The sequence below is a fragment of the Haemorhous mexicanus genome, chromosome 15, assembly GCF_027477595.1.
Source record: "Haemorhous mexicanus isolate bHaeMex1 chromosome 15, bHaeMex1.pri, whole genome shotgun sequence".
Taxonomy (NCBI): Eukaryota; Metazoa; Chordata; class Aves; order Passeriformes; family Fringillidae; genus Haemorhous; species Haemorhous mexicanus.
The window spans coordinates 5,553,145-5,568,963 of NC_082355.1; the positions used below are offsets into that span (position 1 = coordinate 5,553,145).

At 42.3% G+C, this 15,819-nt stretch overlaps 1 protein-coding gene across 1 annotated transcript in view; it reads right to left on the minus strand.

Annotated features, from left to right (window-relative positions):
* The window catches only part of GALNT10 (polypeptide N-acetylgalactosaminyltransferase 10), an 80,893-nt gene that overhangs the window by 22,010 nt on the left and 43,064 nt on the right, over window positions 1–15,819 (minus strand). Inside the window, exon 5 of the mRNA XM_059860569.1 lies at window positions 538–723. Coding sequence (XP_059716552.1) covers window positions 538–723 — 186 coding nt within the window. The remainder of the gene's footprint in view (window positions 1–537; window positions 724–15,819) is intronic.

Consider the following 15,819-nt stretch of genomic DNA (forward strand, 5'->3'; position numbering starts at 1 on the left):
GTCCCTTCAATTAGTCATCCTTGAAAGGAACTGACACCTCCTCAAAGATGGAGTGCTGCCTTGGAAAGGGGTGCCCATGTTCTACAAATACACACCAGCAGCTCTCATGCACAAGAAGTATTTTTCACAGCCTTGCAGACTATGAAGTTAAATATAGTTACATAAGAGATAAAACCCTTAAAAGCTACTGAAAAACTGTATGTAAGGATCTTTTCTGTATCATAAAGCCATTCCCCTCTGCAAGCTGATGTGATAGTTTACTCTTCTAGCAAGATGCAAATTATTTCATTTAATGAGGAAACAGAAGAATCTGATTTCTGCTCTTTAATTAACAAAACCATATGACAAGGTTACTGCACAGTGCAGGACTCCAGAACAGAAGAAAATCTCATACTAACCACTACAAATTGCCAACAATTCACTTGAGTCTTGCGGTTGGTTTGTTCTCTCTTTTACGGTATTTCCCCTCTCTTTTAGCCACTTAGAGCAGGAGGGAAAAGCAGCAGGTGGGAATAATTTCAGCACGCCCTCACTCACCTAGCAGAGGTGGCAGCCAGTTGACATTGGCCTCGCAGTGGGAGTCCAGGAAGGTGATGACGTCCCCGATGGCCACCGAGGCCCCCAGCATGCGGGTCCGGATCAGCCCCTCCCTCCTCTTGGTGCGCAGGATGCGCACGCTGGGGAACTGCGCCATGTAATCCTCCAGCCGCTTCTTCAGGTGCTCTGGGGGCAAAGCAGACATTGGCACGCTGCAACAAACAATTCGTTGAAAAGGCTGGCTTTACCAGAAGGAGATGTCTTTTGGAAGTGTGGCCTCAACAGGTAACAAATGCACTAACAAGGAAAAGGAAATAAAACTTACTGCTTTTAACTGCCTAAGTGAGACTTTTGAAGGTGTTCCAAAACTTTAGGAGCAATTAAACAGAGGAGGGGGGGAAAAAAAAAGGAACAAAAAGTATAGGATGAGAAAGAAAGAAGCAGAGAAAAAGGAATAATAAGACAGCTGGCAGACCCTGAGCCAGGATTCTTGGACACTTGAGGAAAACCACTGTAATTTAGAAATGACGCAGGGGAATTCGTTTTCAGAAGTAAACCACACTCAGGGCATTAAAGTTCTGTGTGGCTTCTTCAAAACACACAACATAACAATCTACTCATGCATAAATAAAAACCAGGAAAAAGCCTAGTCAGACACTCCTCCAAGCTGCAAGGCAGGCACAGCCACAGTGGGTATGGGGATGGCTTCCTTAAATGCTTATCAGAGGAGATTTGCATTTAAATATGGAAATATTTACACAACTGAACATGGACTGGAGCCACATCTGAATTAACACAGTGGCAGTCACCATGATTAACAAGAATTCAAACAGGAGAGCTGCAGAGAAAGATCACTGAGTGATCAAAACAAGGGACAGCTTGTTCCAAAGTGGAGATAAAAAGTTTGGTCTGCATAACGAGAGAGGGGAACACAGCTGTCTTTACATCAAAGAGTGAAGCAGCAAAGAAAAACCTAAAAATAGGCTAAGCTGATGCTGGCCTCATCACTAATGGGTTGATCTTTCAGGCATCTGAAGTTTTGACAGCAAAGCCCATTCAGGGGGTGCCAGAGATTGTTCATTAATGCCCCACACCACCCACTGCAGTCAGCAACCAATGCAGGAAAGAAGCCTCACTAGAGAAAACTTCACATATTACATCTAAGCAAGTAACTCTTAAAATCTCATACAACAAAACTTGACTAGAGGCAATCACTGAAATACAAATAACCCTGGTGAGGGCATTTGCCTTCTGTAGGAACACATCCTCTCTACTCTGTACAGCACATCTTCCTCAGCTTCCAAAGGAGGCATGAAAGGCAGGGGCTGGAAAGGCCAGCAGCAGGAAAGTGTCCCTGATCAGGGCACCAGGGAGGCTGGGCATTGGAACAGCTCACTGAAGAGAGCAAAGGTGCAAATAAATTTAACCTAGTTATGAGCTCTCCCCCTTGTGCTGACCTGGCAGCTGTAAGAGTGGTCAGGAGCCCTGTGGTAACACACACTCTGTGCCTGCTCTTTGAAGCAGCCATCAGGTGCCTTCCTTCAAACATCACCCAAATACACCTCCTTGCTTTTGAGGTATTCCCAGCAAGCTCTCTGCCCCATTCAAAGCTTTGTTTAACATTCCCCAGGATTTTATTTCACAGATCCACTTTAGTGTTTTGCCTGACAAGTGTAATTGTCTCACAATATCTACATAGGTTTCCCTCTCAATAGAGCCCTTAGGACTTCTTGATGTCTAGTGTGCTTTTCCCTCATCCTTTTCAGGTCTCTTCTGAATAGATCCTCTCAAGCATCCAGAAATTTTGTCCACTCAATTACAGATTTTTCAAATAAGGGCCTTCCACAGAGACTAGACATATTATTAGTGCAGCTGCCTTCCTCCTGAGGCAGTGGGTAGACTTAAAACGAGAAGAGGAAAAAAAAAAGAAAAAAAAAGAAAAGCTACCACTGTTTAACATCAGAGCTCATCCCTTGCCATTGTTAGTTTGTCACAAAAGATTGTTTCATCACTGAGAACAAACAATCCTCACTTCAAGCATAAATCAGCTAAGCCCAAACCAGGATGCAGGCTTTACTTAATGTACCCAAGACAAGATAAACACGAGAGTGGCTGCTGGTGCTCGTTATAATAAAGGAGGGAACTGTCACACAGACACTCTCAGTCTGATTTCCCAGTCTGATTGATAATAGCAGAAGACACTTGGCAGATCAGACTACACAATACTTACATTATTCAAGCCAAATCTATAAAGCACTGGAAAGTCTTAAAAAATCCACAGCTCCAAACCAATGGAAAATATAAAGAGCCTTTCTTCAGCTCTTTTTTTTTTTTTTTGATTAAAATGAGAAAATAAGACTAAGAAATATTCCAAAGGTTTGCCTACCACATGTGTGTTCATCATTTCCATTTTAGCATCACCTGCCTTTCTGAACTGTTCTGGTTTGTGGTGCAACTTCATCTGTGGTGACACCTGGGGCAGCTGAAGTGACTCCTCCAGGGGCACAAGCACAGCATGCTCAGCCTGCTACCAAACCTGAGAATGCCCTGGCATCTGGTCTGACACACCCCAGAAGGTGAACACAGAGTCACTGGACTTGGCCACATCACTTGTGAGGATGATGATGGCTGCTCTGCTACACTGACTGAGGACAGGGTGATTTGTACCTATTGATGAACAAGGAGCTAAAAATGGAGATTTCCCCCATTTTCATAGTGTAATGGGGAAAGGAAGGCACAGGAGCCATGGAGTTTTCTCAGGCAAGTACTCTGGAAAGAGACAGCAGAAAGTCTAACCCACTGACTTCTCACTGCATTCCCAAAAGCTGGGTTTGGCTCTTCAGCACTTCTTTACTACACTTCCACAGTAAGAAAATACCAAAGCATTGCATGCTTGCAGAGAGGAGCCTGCTGTTTGCTGCACTGCTGAAGTGCCTCACACATCAGGAATTATGTCCCTGATGGTTGGGAGAACAAGGAAAAGCTGCAGGTGCTCCAGCAGCACCTGTGCACTCACACTGCTGCAGGGGACACACCTGCTGAGGGCTGTCCTGCAGGGGGATGCTCAGGTAAGCTGCTCCTCCCAACTGCTGCAGAAAAATCCATGTTTGGGCACTGCATTTTATAAGATTAAGACTTCTCTATCATGAACTGCAAGTGGGCAGAGCTTATTGCATCTGCTTTGCCTAACTGAAGAGTCATAGACATCTGAGCAACCTCACAATACACAAAACTCAGTAAAATGTGGATTTCAAAGAGATTTTTTTATTTCCTTACCCTTGTGCTATTCCTGCCACACAGCCTGGCTTCTATGCACCCAGACAGAAAATAGTTATTTCATTCTATTTCAAATATTGTACCAATTAAGCCAAATTTTGCTTTTAAAAGATAATTTAAAAACCCAAACAAATGCCATTAACTACTACAAAATTTAATGAAGCTTTAAAAAAATATTATGGAATCTTGTCACACTGAGTAATTTTTATTACAAGGGCAATTTTCTTTAATGAAAGTTGTTAGGTGAACTGGATGGATTCCAGTGGCTGTGCCTATGCTGGGCAAAGTAACACAGCCCAAAAACATAAGATTATCTGCAGATTAAAAACTATTCTGGTAGTTTGCTAACACACTTTGCATTAAAGCTGATGTAGAGTGTATACATTAACAATACCAGTCAAGAACCACTGCTTGCTTTACTTTGAGCTGCAAATAAAGCTGTGTGAGGACAGCAGAGAAGCTTTAACAAGCAGCCTGCCTTACAGAAGCAGCCCTAAACTTTCCAAAAGAAGGCATTTTTTTCCCCTAGGTCCAATTTCTGTGGTGGTCTTACTGTACTCCTTCCTACTGGCCTCATCCAAGCAGAGCTGCCCTCAGATCCCTCTAGTCTGGTGACCTTTTGTAGCATGGCAAGGACCTTCCAAGATTGGAATTCCTCATAATGGCCAGTTGACTTTTCATTCCAACATTGTACTCTGCCACCTGAAAAGGCATCTAAGAAAGTCAAAAAGAAGCATATGCAGAAGCTGGAGGAAGACAGAAGAGTCCAAGGAGGTTTTGTTTTTGGTTTTTTAAAATAGCTTATAGTCCCTGTAACAGCTCTGCAGTATCTGGCAGGGAAGCGAGCACCAATATTTGCCATAGAAAAAAAAATACCAGCCATGACTTGAAACTACTAAAGTGATTTATGTCCTGTGAAAGAACTGAATGAAACACTTCTCCTGTCCTGCCAGTGCAGCATTTCATGGTTCATGTGATACCATTAGCTTTGGTTTCTGAATTTTACACTGTGCAGCACATCTGCAGCTCCAGTGCCTTTTCCAGATGTGTATCATCAACTCAATCCAGAAGGAACAGCACTGCAGAAATGAGAAACTCTCCCAGACACCCGCCCATGTTACTCAGATGCCACGGGTAACACCAAAGGTCCCTCTGCCCTACAGGATCCTGGCACCTGCTCTGCTTTAGTTTACACTCAGAAGCTTGAAGATGTGAAGATGAGAGAGCCACTGCCTTCTCAAAATCCAGGGAACCTCCCCCTCTCACTGAAGGGCACAGGAGGACAGGACTGGAGGATCTGCAGAATTCCATTTTAGACAGAAAAGGACGATTTCCCTTCTCTGCAGGTTATTTTGGCTGCTTTCCACCACCAAAGCCTGAAGTGCCAGCATGCATCTGGCATTTGTTTACAGGTTACCCCAGCCTGCCATCCCCACCCTCCCACACACAGACATGCTTGTTGAAGATTACAAATGAATCCATTCATTTTTACTTGGCTACTTGGCCCCAATGTGCTGTTTAACAATTTAAGAACGAATTATACTTCTTCCTGAATCCATCATAATGTGCAAGCCAGGCCTCCCTGAAATAGAAGATTCTAAATCATTGAAATTAACTTCTCTCCCTGTTTTGGTGCAGATGAGTAATCCTTTGAAACAGCAAAATGTGCTGTTATCCAAACAGGCAGCACTTCCACTAGTTTTAATTTTCTTTCAATGTTTTCACGCTCTGATCACTGAAGTTGGTTGGGAGGATAATAAATTGATTTAACAAATTGTACTATGAGCACCAGTTTCAGTAATAGAAAACTGATTAAGCTGATCACAGCTTTCCAAGCTGAATCTTCCTGCAAAGAGGAAAAGGCTTGAGAAGGGAGAGAATTAATATTTGTTGCTTCACTGATTACAGTTCTGGGGTGGACTCCAAAAAGGGGAGGGGGTGTCCAGTTTCCACTGCCCATTCTGCATCAGTGCTGGGTCTCAGCACAACTTTAAAAACAGAAACTGAGGGGGGGAAAGGGTTTCTGTGCATGGGACAATAGCTGAATGTGTACCACCCCACATGGTAATATAGCATGGTTTGGACTTGAACAAAGATTTAAAGGGTTTGCTGAAAACCTTACTGGTTTTGTTCTCTTTCTAAATGGTTTCAAGTCAAGCTTCTGCTTCAGGCACAATTAAGTGCACAGAAGTGGAAGAATGGTGCCCAAGAAATAAGCCAGGTTGTGAGTTAGTGGGGAAAAGACCACTGGTGTGAGCCTGGGCTGTGAAAAAGTCAGGTTCATAAACTTCTGTTGTCCTGCCCATGCCATCAATTCACCCTTCAGCTTGCAAAGGGAACTTTCTCAGTGCTTCCTCCACCCTACAGCAGACATCCCAACCCTGCTCAGGAATCCTTCAGGAGATACTAGCACTGAAGGCAGAGACAAAGGGGTAATTTTAAAATGGGAAAATTCACACTTACTGGCATCAGTATATAAACACACCCAGACCCCAAGGAAAGTTTAGTAGGCTGCATTTCCAAGCAGGGAAATACACAGGGGGCAATCATCTCAGTGACAGCACAACCTCTCAATCTCTCAGGAAAGTTTAATTTGTAAAGGAGTCTGTTCCAACTGCTGCTTTCTGAGGGAATCCAGAAAAATCCATTTACTTCTCTTTCCTTCATGCTGTAAAGGTTTAAACACCTCCTGTTCCTTGGGAGCAGTGCAGCCAACCTGTGGTGTATGCATCACCTCTTAATTCCTGCACACTGACCTCCTGGCCAACATACAAGATCAGTTTTCCCCTCTGCCAGAACCCATCTCTCCCAGGGAAAACAGTCAAGTCATTCTCATTAGTTTACTCTTCTCCCTTTCCATTTCATTAAATATGTATCAAGATTAAAGCACCCACTTAGGTTTTTTCCTCTTCTGTTGACTACATTTCATCTAAAGAGGGTATTTTGTGACTCTCAGTGATTTCCTGTTGATTGCTTTTAACCTCAGAGCTGCTGTGCTGGCACACACACACTGGAGAGATGCAGGTTCTGGCCTTTGTAGCTACAAAACAGGGGTGAATTCCTTGCAGTACACTTAATATTCAGCTCAAGTTTGATGTAGCCATGGTGACTGGCAAGGAAGGGCATTACTGTCCCAAATTACTGCCTTCAACCCAAGCAATCTCTGCACTCATCTTAAGGCCACATCAGCCACAGCTTTGACTACCCAGTTGTTTAACCAAAGGAATGCCTGCACTCTCAAAATCTTTAATTGCTTTGAACCTACCCCATCAGCTGCTTTCTGGGCACTGGAGAGACAAGGAGGGGTGCAAAAGCATCTCAGAAGTTTGTTCCAAAGCCTCCTCTGTGCCCAGGGAGTGTGCCAGGACACAGCCACTGCTGCCAGTGATGTTCTGCACGGCGTGTCTTGACAGGAGCCTAAAGCCCATGACCAACAGCAAGGCAAAACTTGCCATCATTTGAAGAGATGCAGGCAGATGAAGTGTTAAGACAGTTCTTACTGCAACATTTTGGAACATATCAAAGTTGCAAGATTAAAGCCTTAAAAGTCACTGAGTTTTGCTGGAGAAAAAAAGAAAAGAAAAGAAGATGCCAAAACAAACCAGTCCTCAGAGGGCTGGCTTTGTACATGATAGAGGCAAAGAACTTCTTGGCCTGAAAGTATTTGCTTTCAAATCATCAGAAAAAGAAATATTCCAGAAAGAGCACAAGAATTGACAGAGAAATCTGCTCCAGACTTTTGTCTTGTTAGAGAACAGTCCATTAGGCCTGAGATGTAACTCACTTGAAAGTGACTTTGATTTGGTAGGAATGCACCCCTTGGGGTCCCACAGGCTCTGATCTCCAGTGTCTAAGTGAGGAAGAACACCTATGAAGCCTAAAATTAATAGCAGAGAACTAGAAAGTTTTTGCTCTGGGGTTGCAGCCAACTTGGAATATTGGAAAGCTCCCTGATAATCCTTCAGTCCTACAATGATGCCTGAACATTAACAACCATGAATGACAAAGAAGAAGGTCTGTCCTGTAGTCTGTGGGTCAGAGAACAGAAAACAATGAGTCTGGCAAATGAAAAAATGAGCAATACAGCTGCAGGGAGAACACACACAAGTGACTTGCAGTAACAAACTCTGCCATGCCAGAAGTATAATTTACAAACTCACACTTTACTCTTCTTCTAGACCTCTTCACCATCAGTTCCCAACACTCTGGTTTACTTTACTCACAAGAAATGCAGTTATCACACTAAGTCAGTGACATCTGCTAGAAAGGTCAATAAATCTATTAAATCCTGAAGCACAAATCCAGGCCTGTTCACTGATACCAAACTAAGCCATCTTGTGGGCAACACCATTCTCAAGTAACACTTTAATTTTATCTGGATGACAGAGGACAGGGCAAGACTGATAGCTGAAGGTCCCTGCTTTTAAATCTGGAGCTTTGGCTTCCCCCTGCCCAGCAGAGTTAAACTGCTGTGCTCCATCAGGGCATCCCTGCTGTGGGGAACAGGCAGCAGTGCTGCACTGAGAGCATTGTGTGGCATTTCTTTACTAAGAAAATATAACTGCAATTAAAACTAGAAAAGGAACGTGGTTTGGTTTATTCACTTTTATTTTTCAGTTGAAGCAGCATTTAGCTTCCAATTTTGAAGAAGCAAAGTACTTTTTGAAGAGGGAAGAAGTTTCCACCTTTATCGAAGTCCCTGTGTGGAACAGCTGCTTCGTTAATACCACTCCAAATGCAGGTTTAAATAGCAGAAACTATGATTACCAGTAATAGATATCATATATGGGCAGAGGGTGTTTGAATCACATTTCTAATTAACTTCTATAGAGAAGCAGCTGTAAAGCATTAAAATGCTGATTTGCACTGCAGCTGGCAGATATCTAGATTTTTGACTCCTGGCAGATGAGGACATGTACTTCAAGGTGAGGAGAATGAAATCAAAGCTCTTTTCCTGCAAAGCTCCCCTAACAGAAGCTACATATGTAGGGTTTCTTAGTAGCAAGCAATACACTGAGATTTACTTAATGAGCTGTAATGGAAACTCTGCTCCTCAATTATTTATTTTTTTTTAACTTTAGACTGCCAGACATCCTTCACTACACAATAATTAGCTGAGAAAGAGGTCACAGTACACTCGACCTTTTAGAGCCACTTCATTTCCTTTCTAGAAGAATCTTTCAGCCACAGCAACTGATCTTAGAGAAATAAATACAAGATGATGAAAAGTAAACTGCTTAGTTAATTTAGGCTGTCACAAACAAAACTGCACTAAACAACTACAATAGGGCCTCACACTTAAAGCACCAGAGAATAAACTTTTAATGTTCCCCAGCCATTGCCTAATGCACAGTGCAGGTTTTAGGCATCCCTTTATGAAGGGAATACACGAGTACAGACATGAAAGACACATTAAAAATGGATACTCAAAGAAGGGAAAACATAAAATTGAATTTCATCCACATCTCACTCTGATCCAAAGCAGACTTTGTCACTGTTATCTAAAGTATCCCACACTCACAAGACACTGCCAGAAATGGAGAATAACAAATTACTTTCTTCTCTTAAACAAAAATGGGATGTCTGCACCAGCTTTTATTTTATTGCTCCCTTTGGTGCTCACTATGGAAAAGAATGCTGGTGAGTTCACAAATTCACTCCTACACTCATGTCCCTGCTCTGCTCCCTGGGAGTCATGCTGCAGAGCTTGGGACAGAAATGTCACATCTCTCCATCCAAGAAGAACCAACCTTCTCCCACTCACCCAAAGGGAGATCTGTCTCACTGGCTGTTACTTCAAAGACATTTTTCATGAGTCTAAACAGATCTGAAGTGGTCTGCAATGAATTTTAACAAGGAAATAAATCCTCTTTATTCTGCAACTTAATTTACAAAAATAATCTTTCTATCAGTTGTTTGGGACAATATTTACCACAACTTTTATGAGAGACCTTGAAAGCAACACTTAAAGGTGTGGAAAAGCACAGTTGGCCCACAAGAGCTTGGCTTTTTCTTCTTCTCTCCATATTTTCTGTTAAGAAGCTTTAAGATGAAAATATTGATAATTCAGCAAGAAAGGCTGTCATCACTTTGTCCTAAGCACAGTCACTCCATATTCTGAGATGTACTAACCAGATGCACTTCAGTGCATTTAAGAGGAAAAAAAAAATTACTTTTACAGTGCATGTGCCTGTAGATGAAAAGATAATCTCTTCAGCTGCATAAATCTGTTACTGTTCCATTTAAAGATCAAAAAGAATTCAAGTATTAAACCTTTTTCTATTTCAGATACTCAGAACATGATTTCTTTCAATTAAGGCCTGGCAGATGTGGTTAATGGAACAGAGCTGTATTTGTTATATACCTGCTGCTGCACCAAATGACACATTAATCACCCCTGGCCTTCTCCCTCACTACATTACTCAGTGACTTCTGCCCTCCAGACCAAATTATGCTGCTCATGGTTCAGCCAAGTTACCTCACTCACATTTGGTTTTCCATTCATATCATCCCATACCTCCAGAATTACCTGTACTGCAATATAAAGAGAGATTTAAAATGTCACAGGGATTTATCTGTCAAGAGAAAAAGAAGGATTTGGTTGTGTCTCCCCTCTGATAGGGAAGGAATTAAAAAAAAAAATTAAAATGGTTGAACATAAAAATAGAATAGACTCCTAAAAAAAGTTTTCACAAATTAAGATGAGGTTCAAGGTAACAAAGTAGTCTTGGAAGATGAAGCTGAAATCCAAAATCTCCATAATGACCACCCAAGGGAAAATGAGTTCCCATACACATTCCTCAGAACAAAATTGTCTCCTTGAAATCCACTGGAGCCAAGGATGCATTTACAGAGCCTCCAGGACAGCCACTCCCTAAACCAGGGGGTGTTTAATGTAAAGCCAGAGGGTTCACTTTGCAAATGTCATGGTCATCTTGGGTCAAACACATTCCAACACCTGGGCTGAAAGCTTTGTGGCCTCCCAGTGGCAGGTGCAGATTCTGCCTGGCTGCTCTGAGAAGGATGCTCAGATTTCACATCTTGCCACTGTACAGACATGCAACACCCTGGGCAGAGGGCCCAGCTGGGCTAACACTTCCAGAACAATCCTGATGCTTGGAGACTGCAGTATTTTCAGTGCTGCCACATCCAGCTTTATTATTGTACCAACAGAGTGCTTTGCATGTAACTCATGCTTTGGAGATGACTGATGCAGCAGTTCTCTTCTTCAACAAGGGACAACATTTGTTCTAAAACACTGTCATTTTTACCAAAGTAATCTTGAAAACAAGTAAGAACAGGCTGTCACTCAATATGCAAATAACTGAATGCTGAAACGTGAGTTTTATGGGAAATTCAAGCTCTTAGCCACAATCACTGATTTCTGTCAAGCTCAGCCATAAAATAAGATAAACCCTGTGTGGTGTGTACCCTTCCTCTGAGCACACAGCCAGCCCCAAGTACACCACGAGATGTTTCTTTTAATGACATTCAGCAATTAAGTCACAGCCTCCTGCACACAGTAAACTTCAAATGTCTTGAATGATTTCTAAATTTCCATTGCTGCAAAGGGTGAAAAAGTAAAAATCCTACCATGCCTGACATTAGGGGAAAGGCTGAAAAATCCATGATATCAGCTTGCTCCAGGAGCACATAAATGCAAACAATTAGTTTGTTTTAGAGGTATTCTTTTACAGGTGTTTCCTAGATAAGTTACAGGAGCTCTGCAGAGAAGGACCTGGGAGTCCTTGGGCACAAACTGAAGCACAGGAAATGCTGGTTAAGCATAAGGTATTTTTTAATTACTCTTTTTTTAAACTAGGTCACTGACAGAGTGACTGAACAGCAGAACAGGTTCCCCAGAGACATCAGGGAGTCTCAATCCCTGGAGAGATTTTCAAAATTTGAGTGAATAATAAGATCTGGAGAAACTTGCTGTAGCTGAGCAGAGGGGCTGGGTTAGTTGATCTCCAGATTTGCTTTCCAAACTCAACTATTTGTGATTCTGCACCTGTAAGAGACCTCTCCTCCAAAACAAAGAAGTTTGCCTTCTGCCTTTCACCAGGAGTGTTTGATGTTCCACTGCTGTGCTGGGCTATACCAAATATGTACCAGGTGAAAAGCAAAGAACATTCTGACAAGCATCCTGCAAAGGGATGTGCCATCCCCTGCTCCCCCAGCTCAGGGCTGATCATTTATTACTGAGACAGAGGACAGCTTTACATCTGTTCATGCAGACACAGAGACAGCTTTTACAGCAGAGGTGTCCACAAGCTACAAGAATTAGGTGGAGACCAACAATTCATTTAGTACAAGACAGACACTAGAGCTGAACAGCTCCATTTCTCAGCACAGCAATTCTGCTGCAGGCCCAGGGACTGAAGCAGACCCTGAAGAACCATGAACTGCCTGCCTGTGACTTGTGGCCAGCTATCAATAACACAATGCCATCAGAGCTGACAGAAAAACCTGCAGTGTTACAAACTGACCTGCAATTCCACTTCAGTTCTCCTCCTCCCATTTCTACGATAGAATACAACCAAATTCCCACTCAGCAGCATGGTAATTAGATATTCAAAAAGCAAACAAATTTCACATGCCAGTCCCCAGGAGAAAACTGGTATACATGGAAAAAACATTTCAGTTTACTTAGGGCCATTCTGGTAACAACAGGCTTGGAGGGATGAAATTAGTATCCTGCAAGCCAGCATATGAAAGGTTTAATTTAAACTATCAGACTGAAAGAATAGCTATAGACATTACAAGTGAAGCCACAAATCCACACAGGACTGCCACAGCTAGAAGTTTGTATAATCAGGAATTGCAGAGTGGTAATTCACAAGTGCTGCACTCAGAATTCTGCTTATCCAGAAGGAGAGGCATTATTTTGGACCACCCTGCAAGAGCTGAGGTTCATCAAACCCTGGAGGTCAGTCAGCCTGTGGCTCTCTGGCAGCTCTCTACCATGCAGGAAGAAGCAGCCCATGCTGGGCAGGTTAATTCTTACTCTCCAACAATAGTTTGCTGAATTTGTGTCTCCCTCTTCAATAAAACCTATTTTCTTCTGCACAGAAAATTCCTACAAGGGTTCTGAACAGGGGAAAAAGTTCTTACATCACTCTCAATCAAGTTTGTGGGGAAAAAAAAAACATTATAGCAGTCCTAATGCAATGCTACACTGACAGCAGAGACTACCAGTAGAGAAAGTAAAAACCAGCCCTGCAGTATTCACTCTGCTGTGACCAATGGCACATGATGGAAAGCAGCTCCTTCTAAATCAACCCAACCTACCAAGGGAATCCCCATAGAGGAAGATTTAAGTGTCAGGAGGAGCTGCTGGAGGTGACAATAACTGCAGCTCAAGGCAAAGGGGATGGAGCCAGCACACCCACGGAGCCCAGGGAGAGGCAGCCTTTCCCATAGCACTCTGCCTGACACAGAATCCTGCACAAAATTTGGGTGAGGTAAGGCTCTAACCTTTTTTTAGATTTTGGACCATTTGCATTATACTGCAGGCATGCAAAAAGAAAAAAGAAAAAAAAAAAAAAATCAAACCATTCCAGACAGCAAGTTGTTCCAGCACATTTTGACTTTCCAAGTACAAAGCAAAGGAAACATTTAAAAAACATGACTTGTAAAGCTTTTGCTGCTCCCTGTTAAGATCTGCTGTCATCAGGACAGCGTTTTTTGGATGAAAAATGTTTATTGCTAAAGGTCACAGAGTTGTCTCTTTCAAACAAATTAAGAAATAAATGGCTGCTGACACTTCCAGATGATGATTCATCTGTCCAGGAGCTCCAATAATGCACAGCCACAGCTGCCCCCCAGGTTTGCTGCAGACCACAGCAGCCACCAACTAACCCAGAAATCTGTCTTCACTCTCCTGTCACTCTGTCAGCCAACTTCTCAGCCCTCTTCGTAGACACACCAAAAATTCCTTACACTCAAGCTTAAAACCAGATGAAAAACATATGAAAATAACATCTGTCAGGAAAAACATTGTTTGCAGTAGCCAGGTTTCCACACTAACTATTTCTTCTATTACCAAAGTCCTCTTTACTTCATGTGCAGCAAAGATTCTCCATGTATGAGACACAGGGATGAAAGATCAGCACCAACATCACCATTCCCAGAAAGCAGTGAAACAGCAGAACAAGAGAGAAACACTGCAGCACCTCAAGGGCAGCTGGCAAACCCCAGCACATTTAACCCCAGCACAGGTCAGCACACAAGAAAGGATGGCAGGAGAGAGAGGAAGAGTCTCCTTGCCAGGGAAGGTCAAGCTATTGAGGAATATTCTTTAAAGAGTTATTAAAGTTCTGGAGGTCTGTTTAGATAACCCTTGAGTGAAAGGCCAGCATGAGATACAGCAGAGATAGCCAATGTTTTATCCTGTCAGAGTAACATCTCCATAAAAAAATTAATAACAGATTTTTATTGAGTGATTATCCTTTCCATCCTTGGCTTTTCACTGGAGTTTATGGTGACTATTTACTGATCTCTTCAGGGAAGGAGATGACATTTACTGCTCCTACAATGCTCCTCTGATCTCAGACCTGGCCTCTACTGCCACTACATCCAACAGTGATTCTGTAACTTTAAAAGATGCAGCTACAAATTTAGGGGACTATTATTTCAAACAGAAGCACAGAATTCTTGAGGACAATACAGAATACTTTGCAGACAATGCAGAGGACCAATCATTTATGATTTGCAAAGAAAAATCAAGAAATTTCTTCTCATTCTTTTTACTGCTCTCCAGTTCTGTGGCACAGCTGTGATGATCATCAGCTTGGACATGGAGTTCTTATTATCTGCCCAATTTAATAATAAGAAACAGATAACCAGAGCAGTAACCTAACAGTCCAAATCCAAGAATGTGCTCTTTTCTAACACGCAACATACAAGTAAAAGTTTTCCTGGAACTTCTGCTCCTTCATGATTTCAGTTAGATGCATTAAACTATCAATTCTCAGTTACTGGGTTGAAGTGTTTGTTGTTTAGGTTTTGGGGTTTTTTTGTTTTGTTCGTTTGTTTTTGTTTTAACAATGGATAAATTACAACCAGAAATTTGTAACCATCAGCCTTTCAAGTCAAGATCATGTGATTAGGATTTAAGAGCCCCCTAAGATTAAGGATCTATTTAAGCCCATTGAGGGATGTGCAAGCCAACCCCAGTGTGGTTGAGGAAGAAAAGTGCAGATACAGAACTGACAGCACTGAAGGAAAGATGTTTCATCCTAACCAGCAATTGTCCCAGCGTGCAGAAATCAACTGTGCTAACAGGAAAATACTGGTTTAAAAAAAAAAAAAAAAAAGAAAAATCCAGCCCAAAGAGAACCCCCACACCAGTTTTTATTAACACACTCTCTTTGCCTGAGTGTTATTCTGTTCCCTTGACAATTTAGCCTACTGTCCAGCACCTGGAGCCTTTTATATCTATTTATAAAGATGCTGCACACAAATGAGTCCCAGCTACTTCTTGCAACATTTGTATGAAAGATGGATGACCAAGGGAGGAGAGAATTTGTCTGATCAGAGGCAGGTGAACAGAGAAGAGAGAGCTGGACAAACAGCAGAGGTAGAGACTGAGGAGCAGGGGTGGAGCCAGGAGGATGGCTCTCTTTCACCTGGTCAGGGCACATCTAAAGAACAAGGAAAACAGACCCACAGGAAACTAGATTATTTCCACTTCTCTGAAAAGAAATCCATTTGTACAACTCACTTGTGGTTACAGCATAAGCTTGTCTAATTTGCTTCTAGACTGAGTAGCAATAAAAAGACCTTGTCAGGAAGGTGGGTTTTCCTTCTCCTCACCTTAGCCTGAAAATTCTCTTTAGAAATACTTATTTCATGTCACATTGATTTGTTCAATGCAGCATGCCTTGCTTGCAAACTAATGAGAGAAGAACTTCAGGCCAAGTACTACAGCTGTTGGGTAGTGCCTATTTGGAAGCCAGTATAGGGCAGAACACTAAATATTCACAAACTTGTTTCCAAGCTCAC